This window comes from Pocillopora damicornis, chromosome 14 (genome assembly GCF_964200805.1).
Source record: "Pocillopora damicornis chromosome 14, jaPocDami1.2, whole genome shotgun sequence".
Lineage (NCBI taxonomy): Eukaryota > Metazoa > Cnidaria > Anthozoa > Scleractinia > Pocilloporidae > Pocillopora > Pocillopora damicornis.
The window spans coordinates 13930477-13949282 of NC_142683.1; the positions used below are offsets into that span (position 1 = coordinate 13930477).

General features: G+C 38.0%; 2 protein-coding genes and 1 pseudogene across 2 annotated transcripts in view; all 3 read right to left on the reverse strand.

Annotated features, from left to right (window-relative positions):
* Nucleotides 1–8424, reverse strand: part of LOC149034584 (uncharacterized) — a 36677-nt gene extending 28253 nt beyond the window's left edge. The window contains exon 1 of the mRNA XM_089193813.1: nt 8417–8424. The gene's annotated coding sequence lies outside the window, so the exon portion shown is untranslated. The remainder of the gene's footprint in view (nt 1–8416) is intronic.
* Nucleotides 8425–11078: 2654 nt separating this feature from the next.
* Nucleotides 11079–13237, reverse strand: LOC113674539 (uncharacterized; annotated as a pseudogene).
* A 3387-nt stretch (nt 13238–16624) lies between these two features.
* LOC149034587 (tetratricopeptide repeat protein 28-like) lies at nt 16625–17647 on the reverse strand. The gene has a single exon (XM_089194888.1). It carries the CDS (start codon nt 17645–17647, stop codon nt 16625–16627), a length of 1023 nt encoding a protein of 340 aa, XP_089051014.1.
* Nucleotides 17648–18806: the final 1159 nt, after the last annotated feature.

Consider the following 18806-nt stretch of genomic DNA (forward strand, 5'->3'; position numbering starts at 1 on the left):
ATAGCGTTTGTGGCACCGCACTGTTTCTGGGGATATTGGTTTCCGGTTTTTTTTCCTGAAAGGAGTTTTTGGATTTTCTTTATCTGGCGATGACATACCTGAGTCTTCTTAAGAGTTGTGCCGTATTTTGACTTCTCCTACAGCCTCAACAAAATGTAAATAAGGAGTGAAAATACTAAGCAATACTAAACAGAAAAAAGTCTAATAAGCTATATATGATCCAACTGCTTTTTTTTCTTGCCAAGTCTTTTTGTTCATTTCTCATAAGGCGGGAAAAGTATGGGCGGCCGTCACCACCAAAAATACAAGGATGTCAAATAGATCAGCAAATACAAAGATGGTGTAAGGATCAGCTGCAGGATAGCATAGCTAATAAAGGAATGGCATGGCCAAATTATAGACAGTCTAGTTTTCCTTCGTGAAACAGAACACCCTAAACATGAATAGTTCAGCCAAATGAGAAACGGTCTAGTAGCCCATGTTGAGTTGGATCATGAGATTGTGAAATAGACTAGCTCAATTACGAATAGCTTAGCACTCATTTGCAATACAGTACTCAAACGGTGTAGCGTTGCGTTAAACGGCTCAGGGTAACGTCGAGTAGCACAGCGTACGCACAAACGGTGTAGCGTTGCGTCAAATGGCTCAGCGTAATTTAGAATGGTACAGCGTACACACATATGGTGTAGCGCTTCGGGAAATGGCTCAGCGTAATGTCGAATGGTACAGCGTACATAAAAACAGTGTAGCGCCGTGTGAAATGGCTCAGCGTAATGTCGAATGGTACAGCGTACATACAAACAGTGTAGCGTTGCGTGAAAAGGCTTAGCGTAATGTCGAATGGTACAGCGTACATACAAACAGTGTAGCGTTGCGTGAAGTGGCTTAGCATAATGTCGAAAGGTACAGCGTACACACAAATGGTGTAGCGTTGCGTAAAATGGCTCAGCGTAATGTAGAATGGTACAGCGTAGACACAAGTAGTGTAGCGTTAGGTCGAATAGCTTTGCAAAACATCAGACGCTCTATCTGAACATTAAATTGCTTAGTATTACTTGAAATATTTCGATGTGGTGGCGAATCGTCGTGGCGTGACGTGAAGGCCATGCCATTTCTTTATTAGCTATGCTATCCTGCAGCTGACCCTTAAACCATCTTTGTATTTGCTGATCTATACGACATCCTTGTATTTTTGGTGGTGACGGCCGCCAAGGCATCTCGCCGAAACCACCAAAAATACAAACCGCAAATGGAACAGCGATCTGCTGGGGGCATGACGTCATCGAATATGAAGACTGGCGCGAAACCATTACATAGTGTAGTCGCTGTGTGGAATAGTCTTCACTTCGCCTTGCCGTAAAGCAGAGCCAATTCGGTAAGTTTCTCCTCTTTTTTTCCCTGCCGATATTGCATTTATTCGTTGTCGTCCATGATAGTGTTAATTAAAAGAGCGAGACTGGATTCTACCACGGTTTACCGGCCTCCCGGTTTGCCACAGTTTACACGTGTTGGTGAGCCTGAATTTTAATAGTATTACGTAGTGTTATGATGTGCATTAAATGTCGATTGCCGAGCTCTCATTTCTTTTCTTTTCTGACTCGCGCTTACTTTTCAAAGGGAGTTTAACTTCAACGGTTCTTTGAACATTGCAGGAGTACGTGAGAAGTTGGATTTTGTGTGTGCCCTGGACGCCATGGTCACGCAACCCTAGTCAATATATCTAGTGTGTACTGAACTCAGTCTGTAGCAATAATAATAAAAAAAAAAAATAATAATAATAATAATAATCACAAAAATTAATAGTTAAGGTACAGAAATGTAAAAATAAATAAAAATATAAATAAATACGTCTACCGAAACAAACGACGAAACAGCAAGATGTCCTGTCAATTGTCTGAAATATGCAATAGTTTTTATTCAACAAGTTGCGACTGTAACAGATCGAACGGTAAAACTCGACCTAGAGTTGGACAATTACGTACAACTACGTGCATTACGGTGTCCGCACTGGCCTTCCTTAATACGTGATGACTACAGAATGGGAAAGAGTACAGGGAAGATAATTATGTATGCGCGCAAAACCAACTCAGAAAAAATATTACTCTGGCAAAAACTATTTTGGAACGCGAAAAAAACCCTTTAACTGTTTCCGGTCCAGACATGTAATCTACGTTTGATCGACAAAATAAAAATGGAACTTACTTTTACTATCACTGCACCCAGGAAAAAATTAGTAAACAAAGCAATATAATGTACACCTCTTTAAAATAATAAATATGTCTTCTCTTAGCTTACTCTTATCGTCCGGCACACCAATTAAAGCATTCCGATATCACTTTGATCGAAAAATGTCAAAACAGATCAAGGATATCAGTTTTCTTACCATGGCGTCCAAAGCTCACATAATATTCAACTTCTCACGTACTCCTCCAATGTTCAAAGAGCCGTTGAAGTTGGACTCTCATTGAAAAGTAAGTGTGAGTCGGAGAAAGAAAAGAGAGCTCGACAATTGACATTTATTGCACGTCATAACACTACTTAATACTTAATACTCTAAACATATTCAGGCCCACCAACGCGAGCAAACTGTGGTAAACCAAGAGGCCGGCAAACTGTGGTAGAATTCAGTCTCGTTGCTATTTTAATTGACGCTTTCATGAACGACAACGAATAAGTGCAATATCAGCAGTGAAAAAAGAGGAGAAACTATTTCACAATCTCATGATCCAACTCAACATGGGCTACTAGACCGTTTCTCATTTGGCTAAACTATTCATGTTTAGGGTGTTCTGTTTCACGAAGGAAAACTAGACTGTCTATAATTTGGCCATGCCATTCCTTTATTAGCTATGCTATCCTGCAGCTGATCCTTACACCATCTTTGTATTTGCTGATCTATTTGACATCCTTGTATTTTTGGTGGTGACGGCCGCCCATAGAAAAGCAGATTGGATAGAGAAGTGCAGCTTGCGCAGCCGACCGCTCAAACAGATTTTTTTACAGCACAAAAATAGCCAACTGTACACATGTGGTATATACATATATTCGCGTCATTTAAAACTACTTTGTGTAGTTGGATTACAAAACCAAATTATCTTGTTGTACCCCTTATCGACGCAACACCACAGTTTCCTTAGAAACTAAATCAATTTATTGACACTTTGTTAATTATAATGCCTGTCGCTGGTGCGAGGCCAAAAGCAACCAAAATGAACCTAATAGACTGCTTCTGGAGTAGAAATCTCCCTGAAACTTACCATACTCCATATGTATATACCTTTAGTAAACATTACTAACATACTTCTCTAGCGCTTCACATGACATTGTTCTCTCACTTTCATACGATCAGCCATACTTTGTATGATTATATCTCATTTTTACATGTTTCCTGATCACTCTTCACACTAATATTAAGAGGTAAGTCTTATCAATCACAATCAACAAACATTCCTCGTGTTCGAAAAAGAGAAAACGAGTTGCTCCGGGGACGAGAGTGGACACCCTGTGATTTTCCATTCCTTCTCGCTCCAAAGCAATGTGGTTACGAAGGATGTTCCTATCGTAGTTAAAAGCTTTTCCCAAAAGAAATTCATTAAGGAAATTCTAAAAGTGGTGATGCCAAAGAATGCCAAAAGTGTGTTTATAGTATCTATATCAAAGGAGTTCTTAGCTGTATATGCTGTATGCATCTCGAGGATGTATCGATACAAGGAGAGGGTGAGAAGAAGATCCAAAGTCAAGAATGAAGGAACAAACATGAGCTGATATAAAATTGCCTTGTAACCGGGGAACTGTGGAACATTCCGTAAAGCAACTTTGAAGATAGCGAGGAAAATACACAGCGAAGCCAGCCACAGTATTGTTAGCGCTTATTGTTTATTGACAATTTGTATCAGTGGACAAGAAGAGCCACCTCGTAGAATGTCCACTACTAAATCCTATTATTTTTCTTTTTTTCTTTTTTTTTTTAGTTAAATAACGTTTTTTTCTCTCTGCATTTTTTTGTGAATTCGCCAGCATTTTAAGTTAAGTTTTAAAGTAACGTGGGACGGCAGTTCATTGCAACGAAGTATTCAAATAAAAGTTAGCAATCCTCGGTAGTTGTAGCAGAGTTTCACACCACCAGAAATCAAAGAAAATCAAAAAAGATTTCTAAAACACTTGAAGGTGTTAATTTTGACAGAGAAACTAAAAAAAAGGCATTTACTTAACGTATAAAGATCTTACTCAACCTGGGAAAGTCTTACCCTGTCGAGTAAACACTTAGCCACGTTTGACTGTTCCATAAGCGTTTTTCCCAACCTTGCCACCTCAATTCGTTATCAGAGGGAATTCAGTAAGATCAATAAGGTCCAAATGAAATTGAACAGAAACATCGAACGAAAACTCTCGAGGAAACTATTTAAACTATAAACTTGCCGACAGCGTTGCTGCCTAATATTAGAGGTTGTTTTGTCAGGGAAAAACCCCAGGCCCAAGATTCCGTGCAAGCTTAATTGAAGAACATGACACGGAAACCCGTGCTGAAATAGTATAACGAAATTATGGCTTTGTGGTTTAAAATACACACTGCTTCTTTCATGTGTCGCACTGTTTCAACATTGACAATCAAAACAAGCTAATAAATCCTACAAATTTAGTATATCTAACCAAAAAAATTTTTTTCAAACATATAGTTCAAACGATATCGAATTGCTAAAAAACTGATCTACACAAGAGGTAAGGCGGTAGCAACAAGAAGCTGGTCATGTGATTAGAGTAAGCGAAAACGAGTGGCTCTGAGGACGAGAATGAACCCCTTACGATTTTGGCAGTCTTTCTCACTTGAAAGGCATATGGAAGCAAAGAATGTTCATGTCTTCGATGAAAAATTATTCCCAAAAGATTTTCATCAACCTTATTCTAAAATTGGTTGCACCAAAGATCTCAGCAGTCCGTTTATGGTATTTACGTGTGTAGGACTCGCGGTTGGACTCGTGGTTGGTTTCTTTGATCTATCGTTAACGATCAATACTGATTTCCCTAATACTGATATAATTTTTCAGCATACCTTCCATTAGCTTTCCAGCGAAATATTTCTTGACGCACCTTTTTACGTCTCGGCTTCTTTAGAAGGAGATAACTCAGTAATACTCCTCAGCTAAGAAAACTTGTGTGAATCATTAGTTAGATGTATTTTCCAATTGTCATTTTTTTAAGAGGAAAATTTCAAGATATTTAGACCCTTTTTGAAACCAGATTCCCTTTCTCTCCCAGTCTTTCGAGTTCACGTTCCATACAGAGGAGTTCCTTCCAGATTCGTGTACTTTGTGTGGACGAAATTTGATCCGCATATTAATTAATGTTTAAGCGTTTGGCGAAAGTGAAATGCCGTGAGCATAAATCAATTCATTGGACAACCTATCGGTTGAGTTGTTGCCTAAATCACTGCAAATAGTGAAACTGTCCGCATACTTCTCTTCATTTCTGTTTACGGCAAAAATATCCATATTTTTCATTGCTTTATGACATAAGTAACTGAAATATTGAATGTAAAGATCCCTGATGATCATTTCAGGTTAGGTTAGGAGTAATTCGTTGTTTCATCGCTAGAGCTCTGATTCACTCCTGCAAAGATTGACCACATTTACCTGGTAACCTCAAGAGTAATACACACTAATATTCATGGTGCCTGCTGGAGTTAGGCGCCCTTCAAGTTGATAGTGCACAATAAATAAGTGCATTGAGGATCCGCTAAACCTTTGAATTAACCTCACCTTTTATTGGTTTAAACACCAGATTAGTGAATAACAATAATAATTTATTGACTTCTAAGGCACAAATTCTATATATATATATATATATATTCAAATGCGCAGAAACATAATAATTACAATAAACTAAAGATAAAATAAAAATAATACTAATAATGATCATTGGAATACAAAATAACAATTAAATACGATTCATAATAAATAAGATATATAATATATAACTAATTATTACTTGAAATGTTCTATTTAAAACGTTATCAATGAATAAATAACTATAAAAACTTTATCAATTATAAAATGCTTTCTTAAAAAGAAACGTCTTAAGCTTCGATTTAAAACTATTAATAGATCTAGATTCTCTTATATCCCTTGGTAAATTATTCCATAGCTTAGGTGCCGCAAACATTAATGCCCGGTCACCAAGTGTTGCCTTAGACTTAAAACTAGAATAACTGAGCAAGGTCCCTAAACCCTAGCCCTAGAGTATATTAAATTAAAACTGCCCCAGCTCGTTTTCATAATCCTACGTTACATCATATTCAACTTTTGATAAAAAAAATTTGATCGCAAATATTCAGTTTATGTGATTGTTGATTGATCATATATTGATTAGAAGATGACAAAAGGCAAAACTTTACTCAGACACCAATCAATCAAATGCAGTTGATTGAAAGGATGCTTGGAATAAATCACTAGCTGACATTTAAAGAAAAATCAACTTGTCTCAATATTGAACAAGGAAATCAGTATAACAGTACTGTTTGGAAGGAGAATCTAGCCAGTCCATCAAAAAGGAAAAAATTACTTTCAAACTGTAAAATAGTAAACATAAACACATATACGCTGGAAATGGTTATCGTTTTTTTAATTAAATGCATCGTAAATACGGGAGAAATTTAAGTAAATACAAATAGAAATCTGACATGAAAGCTAAGGCAAAACGCAATTGTCTGCATGAACTATATGACGCGCAAACGAAACCGAAAGTGTTTCGGTCATCAACGCTTGCAAATCGATTATTCGGATATTCCTTTTCACTCTCCCGAATTACGTTTTTTTTTCAAAGTAAATGCCAGGTATTGCCTGCGAATTTTTGTGAATTCGAAAACAGTAACATGTTCAAACAAGCTCGGTTAAATTAGCTTATAACTTGCAATTGAGTAACCGGAAGCGGCAATTAACAACTAATACACGCCAGAATCTCGTAAAAGTTAGCAATCCTTGTCAGGTAGCTGCAGGAATGTCTTTCATGGCCGGAAATCAGAGAAAATTAACACAGATTAAGAACATTTGTGGGAGAAAATGTTAACTAAGAAACTCAAATAAAGGTATTTAATTTATATTCAATAATCTATTTACAACCATGCGTTCTTACCTCTGTCGCGGAAATGGAAGGCACGTTTAAGTGTTTTACGACCTTACTTCCTCAATCCGTCATGGAAATGTTTCAAAGAAAGTCACCAAGGCCAAGAAAGTACCAAGAAAGCCTCGAAACCTGTGTTATACAACGAAGAATATCAATGGTGCATTGTGAAAATAAAAGGGGGAGTCCCCTGGCCCATAACTCTGTGCAAGCTTGAAGCCGGAAGTGCTTCAGCTGAAATTGAAAGAAGAGCCTACACAAACTGTTTATATACACAAACATTGTGATAGTTTTTCTCCAAAAAGTTAAACCTGGTGTAATTTAGAAATCCTACAGCTAAAGTTCTGAGAACACAACTTCTTTTCAAGCAAAAAATTATGACCCGAGATTCAGAAGACTCGATATAAATGAATAGCTTAATGTATCGACATATGGCGAGGGTGAGAAGAAGAACCAAAGTCGAGAATGAAGGAACAAACATGAGCTTTTATAAGATTGCCTCGTAACCAGGGAACTGTGGAACATTCCGAAAAGCAACTACGAAGATAGCGATGCAAATACACAGCGAAGCCAGCCACACTATTGTTAGCTCTTCTGAAAAAGGGAAATAGGTATCTTTTTTGCACCGATATGCGGTGGATTGGACCCTGAAGCAAGCAACATCACGAATCATGTACAAAAGTACCCCAACTAGTTGTCATAGCAACAACAATCCGCATGCGCATAACAGAGATTTCTTAGTCTTGGCCAGATTAGTATTATTTTGGCTGATTTACGTAGCAATGGCTGATCAGTGTCAAGGGAAGCTGTAGTCATGGTAACGTCACAATCCCCTGGATAAGAAAAAAATATACGATAAATTGAGGAGGTACTTGAGTCAATTTCTGTGGGTATGTGCCGCTGGTCTTTCAGAACCCCCTACCCCGTTACAGTCTGTTCTGTGGCTAGTTATCCACCCCATTATAGTCACTTTGGCAATACGAGCTGGTAACAAACTTTTAACTGCGAACTTTCCGTTTTTAAGTACCTACTTTCCTAGAATTTTCTTTCCCCCAAAATTCCTAAATGTGCTACCCAATTCTGGTAATTTAATCTCTTGAAAATGCTACCCCATTATAGTCAATTCGGTCGTGAAAATGCCTCTCTAACCGGCGGCACATCCCCATCAGCCTATTACTAGGAAGTACACCCCACGGGGTGGTCATACATGTTGTTTTACCTCTGCTACGATCTATATACCGGAGGAATACACAGTACATGTTCTTGTGGCAAAGTAATTGAAGCTTGAAGTGAACCTTACCTTGTAAAGATTCTCATGATTAACATCCTCTGAAATTTCTCTCTCAGCTGTTTCAACGTCCACGGCTGGAACTTCAGTTCAAAGACCTCTCCATAGCCACTACTGATGTAAAAATAAGGTTTGCTATTAAATTTCTGTTTGAACACTATCATGTGATAAAGTGCAAAAGGAACTAGTACACGTCAGGTCAACGGAGCCTGAATTAAAAAAATAATATATAGCGTCTCGATAAATGGAGTAAAAAGAAAAGCAGCCCCAGAGGTGATGAGATTCATAAATCTCACATATTATATTCAAGTTCAATGATATACAAAACCTTGATTTATTTACACAAAGTGACAGTGATATTAATCCTGTTGAAAACAGAGAAAAATTCAGTGACTGCGTGATGTTCATACCATTTACCGCCACAAGTCAAGTCCAAATTACATCCGAGAAGTTTGAATCGATCAAAGCTGGAACCTCTAACTCATTCTAAATATATCCACACCGAAATTCATCTAGAAAGATAATTAATTTTCTAGGCACTTTACAAAAACAGCGGTTTCTTCCTGAAATTAAAATCAACAGTTCGAATCAGAAACCTTAAATGTATGAAAAGTAATAGTTTTAGCGTGAATCTCACGCTCAATGCGTGACTTTTGTCACGAAGCACCTCCATTCCTTCGAGTTCTCACGCAGTTCTCACGCAGCCGAGTCACGCACTCGTTCAGAAAAAAAAAAATTCTAAAGCATGTATTTATTTTACGAAACTCTTTTCGACTCATACTTGCAAATATTTTTCACACGTTTCTTTGTGAACCTTTATTGTTTTTTTCTTACTGGAGCAACAGACTGTCACGCACTAACGTAGACAGCATTGTTTTCAAATGTTCACTAACACACAACTAGCGGCATGCTGATTTGGAGTTTAGAACAGACAGGTGGAAATGTTGACTATCTCCATTGGCAAAGAAATTTTATAAAATCGCTTTGGGAAAACAAACGTCACGACTCACAGAAATAACAGCGTGATATAGTCTCCTTCTTAGCCGTTCATAGACTGGTCACGCAAAGCTCCCCCCTACGAACGACTGCTTAGTTACGAACTAAGGAGAACTAACTAAGCACGGCTGCGAAGGAGACTTATCGTGATCATGCCCAAAAATTTTTCCAGACTATGATCACAATTTTTACCTACGTGATCATCCTTTGTGATCACGCCTCTATGTTAAAAGGGGTCTAAAATAATAGTAATGATAATTAAAAAAAACACCCATATTTAATTTGGAGATTGGTGCTGATTGAAGCACTTTCAATTTCGTAAATAGAGTGAAAGTGCTTCGCTCATCACTAAACACAAAATTAAAGCAATCCCTTGGACTTTCCTCGAAACAATTAAGAATCATTCGTTTTTTCCTTGATAGATACCGGTTAATTATTTCCTGTTGCTTTTTGTTGTATTCGTCAACTCTGAGTGTAAGTTTTAATTAAGCAAGTGCACCGTAGCGCCAGAGTCAAGTAAAAGTTAGAATCCTCGGCAGTTGTAATTCTGTGCCTTCATAACCAGAATTAAAAGAGAATTAGGATAAGTTAAAAAAAAAATTGGAGGAGAAAACAACAACTGAGAAGTTCAAAATAAAAATTTTTACTCAGTATACAAAAACCTTACACCACCGCGTAGAATGTCCATTGCTAAATCCCACTAAATTTACAACTTTATTATTTCTTTTTTTTTTTAAGTAAATACCGTTTCTTTTCCTCTGCAATTTTTTTTGTGAACTCGTTAGCATTTTAAGGTAAGTTTTAAAATAACGCTGGACGGCAATTCACTGCAACGAAGTGTTCCAATTAAGTTAGCAATTCTTTGTAGTTGTAGAAGAGTATCACACCACCAGAAATCAAAGAAAATCCAAAAAGATTTCAAAAACACTTGAAAGTGTTAATTTTGACAGAGAAGCTCAAAATAAAGGCATTTACCTAATGTATACAAATCCTTTATAACCATGTAGAGTCTTACCCTGTTGAATATACAGATGCGACGTTTGACTGTTTTATAAGCGTTTTCCCCAACCTCGCCACCTCAATCCGTTATGAGAATGTTTCAAAGGGATTCAGTAAGATTAATAAGGTCCAAATGAAATTGAACATAAATATCAACGAACGAAAAATCTCGAGAAAACGATTTAAACTGTGAACTTGCGGAAAGCGATGCTGCCTTTTATTGGGAGTTGTTTTGTCAGGGAAAAACCTTAGGACCAAGATTCTGTGCAAACTTGAAGTACATGACACAGAAAACCGGAAGTGGAGAACTTCTTTTGCGTGGTATGACGAATTATGGCTTTGAGGTTTACAATACACACTAGCTTCTTTCATGCGTCGTACTGTTCCAACATTGACATTCAAAACAAGGTAATAAATTCTACAAATTTAGTACATTTAACAAAACAAAACAATTAAAATGTTTAGCTCAAACGATATCGAATCGCTAAAAAACTGATCTACATAAGAGGTAAGGCGGTAGCAACAAGCAGCGGAAATTGTAAAATAAAAAAGAAGGAAACAATCTCTTTCGCTCCGTGCGGGTGCAATCATTTTAATGAGCTGTTCATGTGGTCAGAGAAAGCGAAAACGGGTGGCTCTGAGGTCGAGAATGTGCCCCTTTCGATTTTCGCTATCTTTCTCACTCCAAAGGCATATGAAAGCAAAGAATATTCCTGTCGTTGATGAAAAACTTTTCTCAAAAGAATTTCACCACCCTAATTCTAAAAGTGGTTGCACCAAAGACCTACAGCAGTCCGTTTATGATATCCAAATCGAGCGAGTTTATAGCTCAATCTGTTTTATGCATTACGCGGGTTTCCACACTCAGGGCCAAACGGGTAACCATGAGATTGGTAAAAGTAACAATGAAAAACACGAACACTGTCAGTTTAGAGACGACAAAAATGTAAATGGCATATTTCTGCTTTAAAGAGTTCATTCTGGTGTAATTTAAAAATCCAACAACCAAAGTTCTGAGAATGAAGCATATTGTCAAGCAAACAATTACGTACCAAGATGACAAAGATTTGATAGAAACCACTACCTTGACATATCGAAACAAGGCGTCGGTCAAAAGGATTCTTTAAGTCTAAAATAAAGGAACGTATTTGAGCTGATGTATGATTGCCCTGTAACCGGGAAATTGCGGAGCATTCTGAAGGGCAGCTATAGAGATAGCGGTCGGTGAAAACACATAGGGAAGCCAGACACATCATTGTGACATCCACTGAAAAAGGGAAAGCCGTATCTGTCTTGCACAGATATGCAGTGGATCGGTCCAGGAAGTAAGCAAAATCACGAACCATGTATAAACTAATATGCTCCAACTGGCTGCCATATCAACAACAAGCTAAAAGCCAGCGCTAGGAGTTTTACATAATACAGATTTCTTTGTCTTTGTCCGTCTGGAAAAAAGTGCCAGTAGCAATCGGCTGATTGAAATATATTAGAAAGAGTTTCCCATGGATATCAGCTGCACCCCTAAGCGGTCGAAAGACATCACCACTTTTAACCGAACATACGGTAATTTTTTAACTTAATTTTTATTATTGAGAATCTAAGAGATTACAGCTGTTATGGTAAATATGATAACACACCTTTAAATTGCCTTCGTCGTAAGTTCAATGAGCGTTTACGTATGTAGGACTTGTGGTTGGTTTCAACTTTGATCAACAGACTATCGTGTACGATCGATACAGATTTCCCTAATGCTGATATATTATTTCAGCTTACCTTCCATTAGCTTTCCAGCGAAATATTTCACACCTCACTACCTCTCAGCTTCTTGGGAAGGAAACTACTCAAAGATACTCCTCAGCTGAGACAACCCTTGTAAACATCATTTAGATGTATTTTCCGATAATCATTCCTTAAGAGGAAAATTTCAAGATATTTATACCCTTTTTTGAAACCAGATTCCCTTTCTTTCCCAGTCTTTCGAGTTCATGTTCCATACAAAGCGGTTTCCTTCCAGATTAGTGTACTTTTTATGACGGAATTTGAGCTTATGAATTAATGTTTAAGCGTTTGACGAAAGTGAAATACCGTTTGCATAAATCAATTGATTGAACAACTTGTTAGTTGAGTTGTTGCCTGAATCACTGCAAACAGTGAAACTGTCCATATACTCCTTTTCATTTCTTTCTACGGCGAAACTATACATATTGTTCATTCTTTTATGGTATAAGTAAGTGAAATATTGAATACAAAGATCCTTGTTAATCAGTTCAGGTAAGGTTATAAGCAATTGATTGTTTCATCGCTAGAGCTCTGATTCGCTCCTGCAAAGATTGACCACTCGGCAACCTCAAGAGTAATAAACGATGACTCTCGCCTAAGAGTCTCCTGATTGACACGAATATTTATGACGCTTCCTGGAGTTAATCGCTCTTCAAGGTGATTATGCACAGTAAATTAGTGCATTGAGGATGCGCAAAACCTTTGAATCAACCTCACCTTTTATTGGTTTAAACACTGAACTAGTTCCGTTTAAACATGTACGCGACAAAAAGAGCAAGCAAATAAAAATATAAGGAGTCTCAGTAATAAAAATGAAATGGAATTGGATTAGCAGGACTTAAACCTGTTTGTATGTCTAAGGGAAACATAATTGATGGAACGTGTTTGCTCATAATGAATCCCGCAAGTTGTTATCGACTGCCTCTTAGGAAGTATTACAGTCACTTAATCTTTCTTAATTATCTTGTTCAAACTCTTTCCCACGGTCTTCTCGGGGTCTACATCCAAGATGGCGGCCACCGACCCTGTGGAGTCGTCCATAGATTGGCCTGCCGCCATCTTGGATTCGTGATGTAGGTGGACCCCGGACAAGAGTTTAACCCATTCCCAATCAGTAGAAGCCTTCATTTGGACATTGAAGGATTCGTTTCCAACAAAATGCATCGATTATGTCGCGAAGACTTGGAGAGAGCTCTATAACTGCAACTGCTCCGCTTTATAACTGCAACTATAAAGAGAGGATTGAGGAGAGCAAACACCAGTACCTGACCCCTGTGGACCGGGAATCAATTGAAAGGAAAACCGAGATTTCACTGGAGATGACGTCAAGAGGACACCATCCTAATGCGGACAAAAAATAGGCATGATAACAACTACTCTGAGTGGGTGGGGGGGGGGGGAGAGGAGGGGGGTAAGGAGGTACATGAGTTGAAAGAAGCCTGACGTTACACGAGGATTGAGACGAATGAAAATTAAAACAGACAAGGAGATAGTCGCGTCTAATGAAGCGCCCAGAAAAATAAAATTTAAGGCCGATGAAAGTAGTGCGCGTAAAGATGGGATAGAGGAAAAGTACGATCGAGAAAAGAGAGGAACCAAAGGAAGGAGAAAAAAGCGATACACAGATGTGAAAAGGTGTAAAAACTTATGTGAGGAGAAAGGTAAAAAAGGTGCACACATGTAACAGTATAAACACGTCCGTCGGCGTTCTAAACCGTGTGACAATATGGAGAACGATGATCAATCAAATAGACGACGCGCGTTTGTTAAGTGGGTGGGGGCTTGAAACATAGAAAGTTAGTACTCAGTGACCTGCACAGATTATGAACTTGGTACATGCGGGTCAAAACAAGGATTGAAGTCCCCATAAGATCTGTTCTCTCAGCATCTCACGTGAATCCTTAGAATATGGAGACACACAATGAAAACCACCGCAGTTTTTTTTATTTTATATACTGTGTACTTCTCTTACACAAAGATGTAAGAAAAAGTTCATTACAATAGAAACTGCATTTCATTGCCAAGGCTTTAAGTAAAATACGCGCTAGACGGAGACACTAAAATGAACCCATTTACTCCCAAGATTGATCATAATTTAAATTCTCCTCACAAAATTAATACACCGACAAAGATGGTTTCAATAAGAACTAGAGAAAATTTAAACTGGACGATAATTTTTTGCCCGAAACGTAATGTTACAACAAATTCTCGGAATGATGCAACAAAGAAACTCATTCTTGTCAGTTGGGAGAATTTTTCTTTAGAACTTCGGAGTTCATGAGTTGATTAAACTAAGGTAAATGAATAATTATCTTCAACTGTAAACAAAAATAGTATCAACACACTTCACACGAAATACACTGACATTATACAAAGCATCTTTAGTTAAAATTGTTCCAGCTTGTCTTTTTAAAATCCTACGTTACATCATAATCAACCATGCGCGAGGTTAACTATTACATTTTATACCAGCATAAATCAATGGTAGTTACGAAAATCTGCAAAATCATTGATTGATTTTACAAAAATTTCTTCTAAAACAGCTGTGATACAGTATATCTTAAACTTTTGACCACATAATGTAGTCCAATTTCAGAACGTGCTCTGAAAACCTAAGTAAAAATTCTTAAATGTAAGGAAGATATCTTCATATTATACTAGGGTAAATTTAAAGCACAGAAAATAATTTGAAGAGGGAATTTTCAAAAATTTTCTCTCCCGAAGCCCTGAACCTTTTCAACTACGGACTGGGTTTCCATTTATTTACGAACCATTTCACTCAAATAATTGCTTCTCTCATTTATGGGTGTAAATATTTTCTACTAGAAACAACAAATTCCGTGTCACATAAATTAAAAGTGAAATCTGCTTCGCTGTTTCCTTGTTTAGATTATAAGGACAATTATTTACCTCTCTGCCGTGGTTCTTTAAAACGAAGAGATAGGTGTTTGATAAAACGGACAAAAATTGACCAAACTCATTTGGTTAAAAACGGGGTTGTAGCCAGCATTTTAACTTGCTCTAGACCTGTTCCTTAAGAAAGTTCAATTTTAGTTTCAAAACTTGCAAGAGTCATATTATAACAATCAAGCAGGCAAAAAACAATTGTAGGCTGGGCCTACGGGACAAGAGGCTGGCTACACCCCTAGAGGCAGGTCTAATGTCTCAAAAATATGGTCAGTAACCCATCGCCTCTGATGGTTACTTTTTTAAATTAAGCTTAGAATGGCAATCTTGGCAGTGATAGAATTAGATTACATTTAAATGGATTAAAAAAGAGAATAATCAATTTTTTTTTTGTAAAGATAATCTCAAGTTGTACCAAAGTAATTTATGATGTAGAAAATTCATCCAAGTTTAAATGACATTTTGCTGCAAATTTTGCAAATAAAATTTTTGGAAATAAACATTTCGCCAACTTTTGCAATGACGAAGTTTCTTTGCTTACTAAAAGCTTAGAATGTAAACGTAATTAAAACCCAGTGGAGAAGCTCCTGGTAACGTACAAGGAAAAAAAACCCTTTAAATTGTTTTGCATACAACTATTTGTAAAGCAGGATTAGAGCTAACTGTTATTTTGGCGAAAACGAAAACCTCGTAATTACCTGCAACTACTGCAGGCACTCATAGCAGAAGCCTCGTTACATTTCGTTCTCTTCGCAAACATTTAAATTTGCTAAGGTAAGAAAAAAGACAATTCCACTGATCAAAATATAATGAAAGCCTGTTTTTATTTCTTCATGAAAGTAAAGTTACACATCTCAAGTTCTACTTCGCAAAAAGTAAAATAGTTTTTAAAAATTGCCAAAAATTGCCAAAATAGAAAAACGCGTACCCTTCCACGTTCCTACATTCTTTTTCTCTTGAGATGAAAAGAAAAAAGTTTTTCATTTATGTGATTTTATATTTCCTTTGCCATGAAGTCTAGAGTGACGTCATCTCCAATTAGAAAAAAAGGCGCCCAGTATTTGATGTCACGGAACTTGTCTGATTCTCTGAGGCTTTTCATGGACAGGTTCAGTGATTCGCTTGCAGGTTTACCTTTTGCAAGGTTTTGATAAAAGCATTTCATTCACTCGAGAGTAGCCTCGTCATCGATCGCCCACAGGGACACCACAACAGACCGAGCACCAGCCCCCATAAAAGCGCGCGCAATGCCAACCACACCTTGATCTCGCCCCGACCACTGTGGCAGCAACTAAGCACAACAAGTTTGGCGCGAAGTTGAACATTCAACACATCTCCAATTGTTAAAATGTAATCCTCCTCCGTTGGCACAGTAGATCTTCGGTGTGGGTCAGGTGTCAGAGCAATTTCGCCAGTTTCCATCCATCCGTGTGCCGCAAAGTGAACTAAGGAAACGGAACTGAGTCTTTTCAACACCTCACGTTTCGTGGCCTGTCTGCCAGTGATTGGCGTGATATTCAGACTTTTTTCCGATCATTTCTACTTCTTCTTTAGCACACGGAAGCTGCTCGAGGAGTTGCTGTTAGTAACCTCGGCTACCCACGGATCTCCTACTAGTAAAGCACCACTGCTTTTGTGATAATCATCTGGGCAATCGGCAATGAGTCTAAGACTTGTTAACGATGGAGCGAGTCGGATTCTGAACGATTCACACAGATATTTAGAATTACCATCCTTGAGTGCGGCGTAAGGAACGAGCCACAGGGGTCCATCGGGAATAATGAGTAACTCATCCCCTTGAAGCAGGTCAGCCACTGGCTTCATGACGGTATCATACAAAGTGCTTAAGCATTCGATGGAAGGTTGAGAGTTGTCTTCTTTAGTTTTCTCATCCACTTTTGAACGGTTCTCCCTCAAAGCATCCAAAGATCGATTCTCGCATCTCACATTAGAACGAACACCAAGTTGTGTATAGACACCGAGTATGAACGACTTAAAGGACTGGCTGGCTCTACTGTTCCCTGAAACAGAACTATTCAGTTTACATTGTCTTAACTGAACTTGTTTTCCTTCGGACACAACCCAAAGACTGACGCTAGCTCCGTCCACTGCTTGAAAGACAGTGTTTAATGGAACGTCTTTTAAAACCGCTAAATCTTCATATCCTTTCTTGTGCTGACTTGTTCCACCACAAAAACGGAATTCCATAAGGTCGGTCAGAGCTTGAGCTCGTCCCTTCTCAGCAGCAAGCAAGGCTTCATCCATATTACCTTGTTCTACTAGAACTCTCCACAAACCCGTGTACGCAATTTGATACTGATTTCGAAAATTAACTTTCCATTCATCTTTTGATTTTAGAAGTACTCTCAAGGAATTGTATAAGATTATGCTAGCTTGGTAATGTTCAACGGCTTTGAGCAGTCGACCCAGCAACTCAGAAACGCATCCTAATGAATAATAAGCCGTTGCCTCCAAGAATTTGTCTGCGACCTCTTTGGCAGTTTCAAGCATTAGCTTGTATGACTCGTCGGCCTTTTTCAAATCTCCTAGAGTTTGATACATTTTGCCAAGATTACCATAAACATAACCCTCCCCTTGCTTGTTTCCTACTTCTTTACTTATTTTAAGATGTAGGTTGTGGTACTCTATGGCTTTTTTTTAAATCACCCATACCGTAATAATCATTGCCAAGATTGCCATAAGCACAACCCTCCCTATTCTTGTCTCCTACTTCTTTAATCATCTCAAGATGTAGGTTGTGGTACTCTAGGGCCTTTTTGAAATCACCCAAAAGGTAATTAGCATTGCCAAGATTGCCATAAGCAACACCCTCCCCATGCTTGTCTCCTACTTCTTTAACTATTTTAAGATGTAGGTTTTGGTACTCCATGGCTTTTTTGAAATTACCCAGTTTGTAATTAGCATTGCTAAGATTGCCATAGGTGTTGCTTTCCCCATGCTTGTCTCCTACTTCTTTAGCTACTTTAAGATTTAGGTTGTGGAACTCTATGGCGTTTTTGAAATCACCCAGACTGTAATAAGCACTGCCAAGATTGCCGTAAGCACCACCCTCCCCATACTTGTCTCCTACTTCTTTATCTATTTTAAGATGTAGGTTGTGGTACTCTATGGCTTTTTTGAAATCACTTAGACTGTAATAAGCATTGCCAAGATTTCCGTAAGCACCACCCTCCCCATGCTTGTCTCCTATTTCTTTAGCTATTTTAAGATGTAGGTTGTGGTACTCTATGGCTTTTTTGAAATCACCTAGTTTGTAATTAGCATTGCCAAGATTGCAATAAGCGTTACCCTCTTCATGCTTGTCTCCTACTTCTTCAGCTATTTTAAGATGTAAGTTGTGATCCTTTAAATTACCCAGATGGATATTAGCATTGCCAAGATTGCAATACATGTTACCCTCCCTATGCTTGGCTTCCCAGTTATAGAAGTCAATGACCTTCTTGACATCACCTGAACTTGGACCAATATGGTCATAGCTAATGTGATCTTTTTCCTCCACGGACTTATCCCCCACTTCTCTGAGAGACTGAAGTCGTAATGACAACAAAATCCTATTATTGTTGTCAATCTTTTTTATGTTAAGGTTTAAAAATGTAGAAAAAACAAAAAAGATCATTTTTCTGGATTGATATTTGATAGTCCATTTTTACAGTTGCGTGCTTGGTTCCCAGGCCCTTTAACAGGAGTGTGGCTAAGGGTT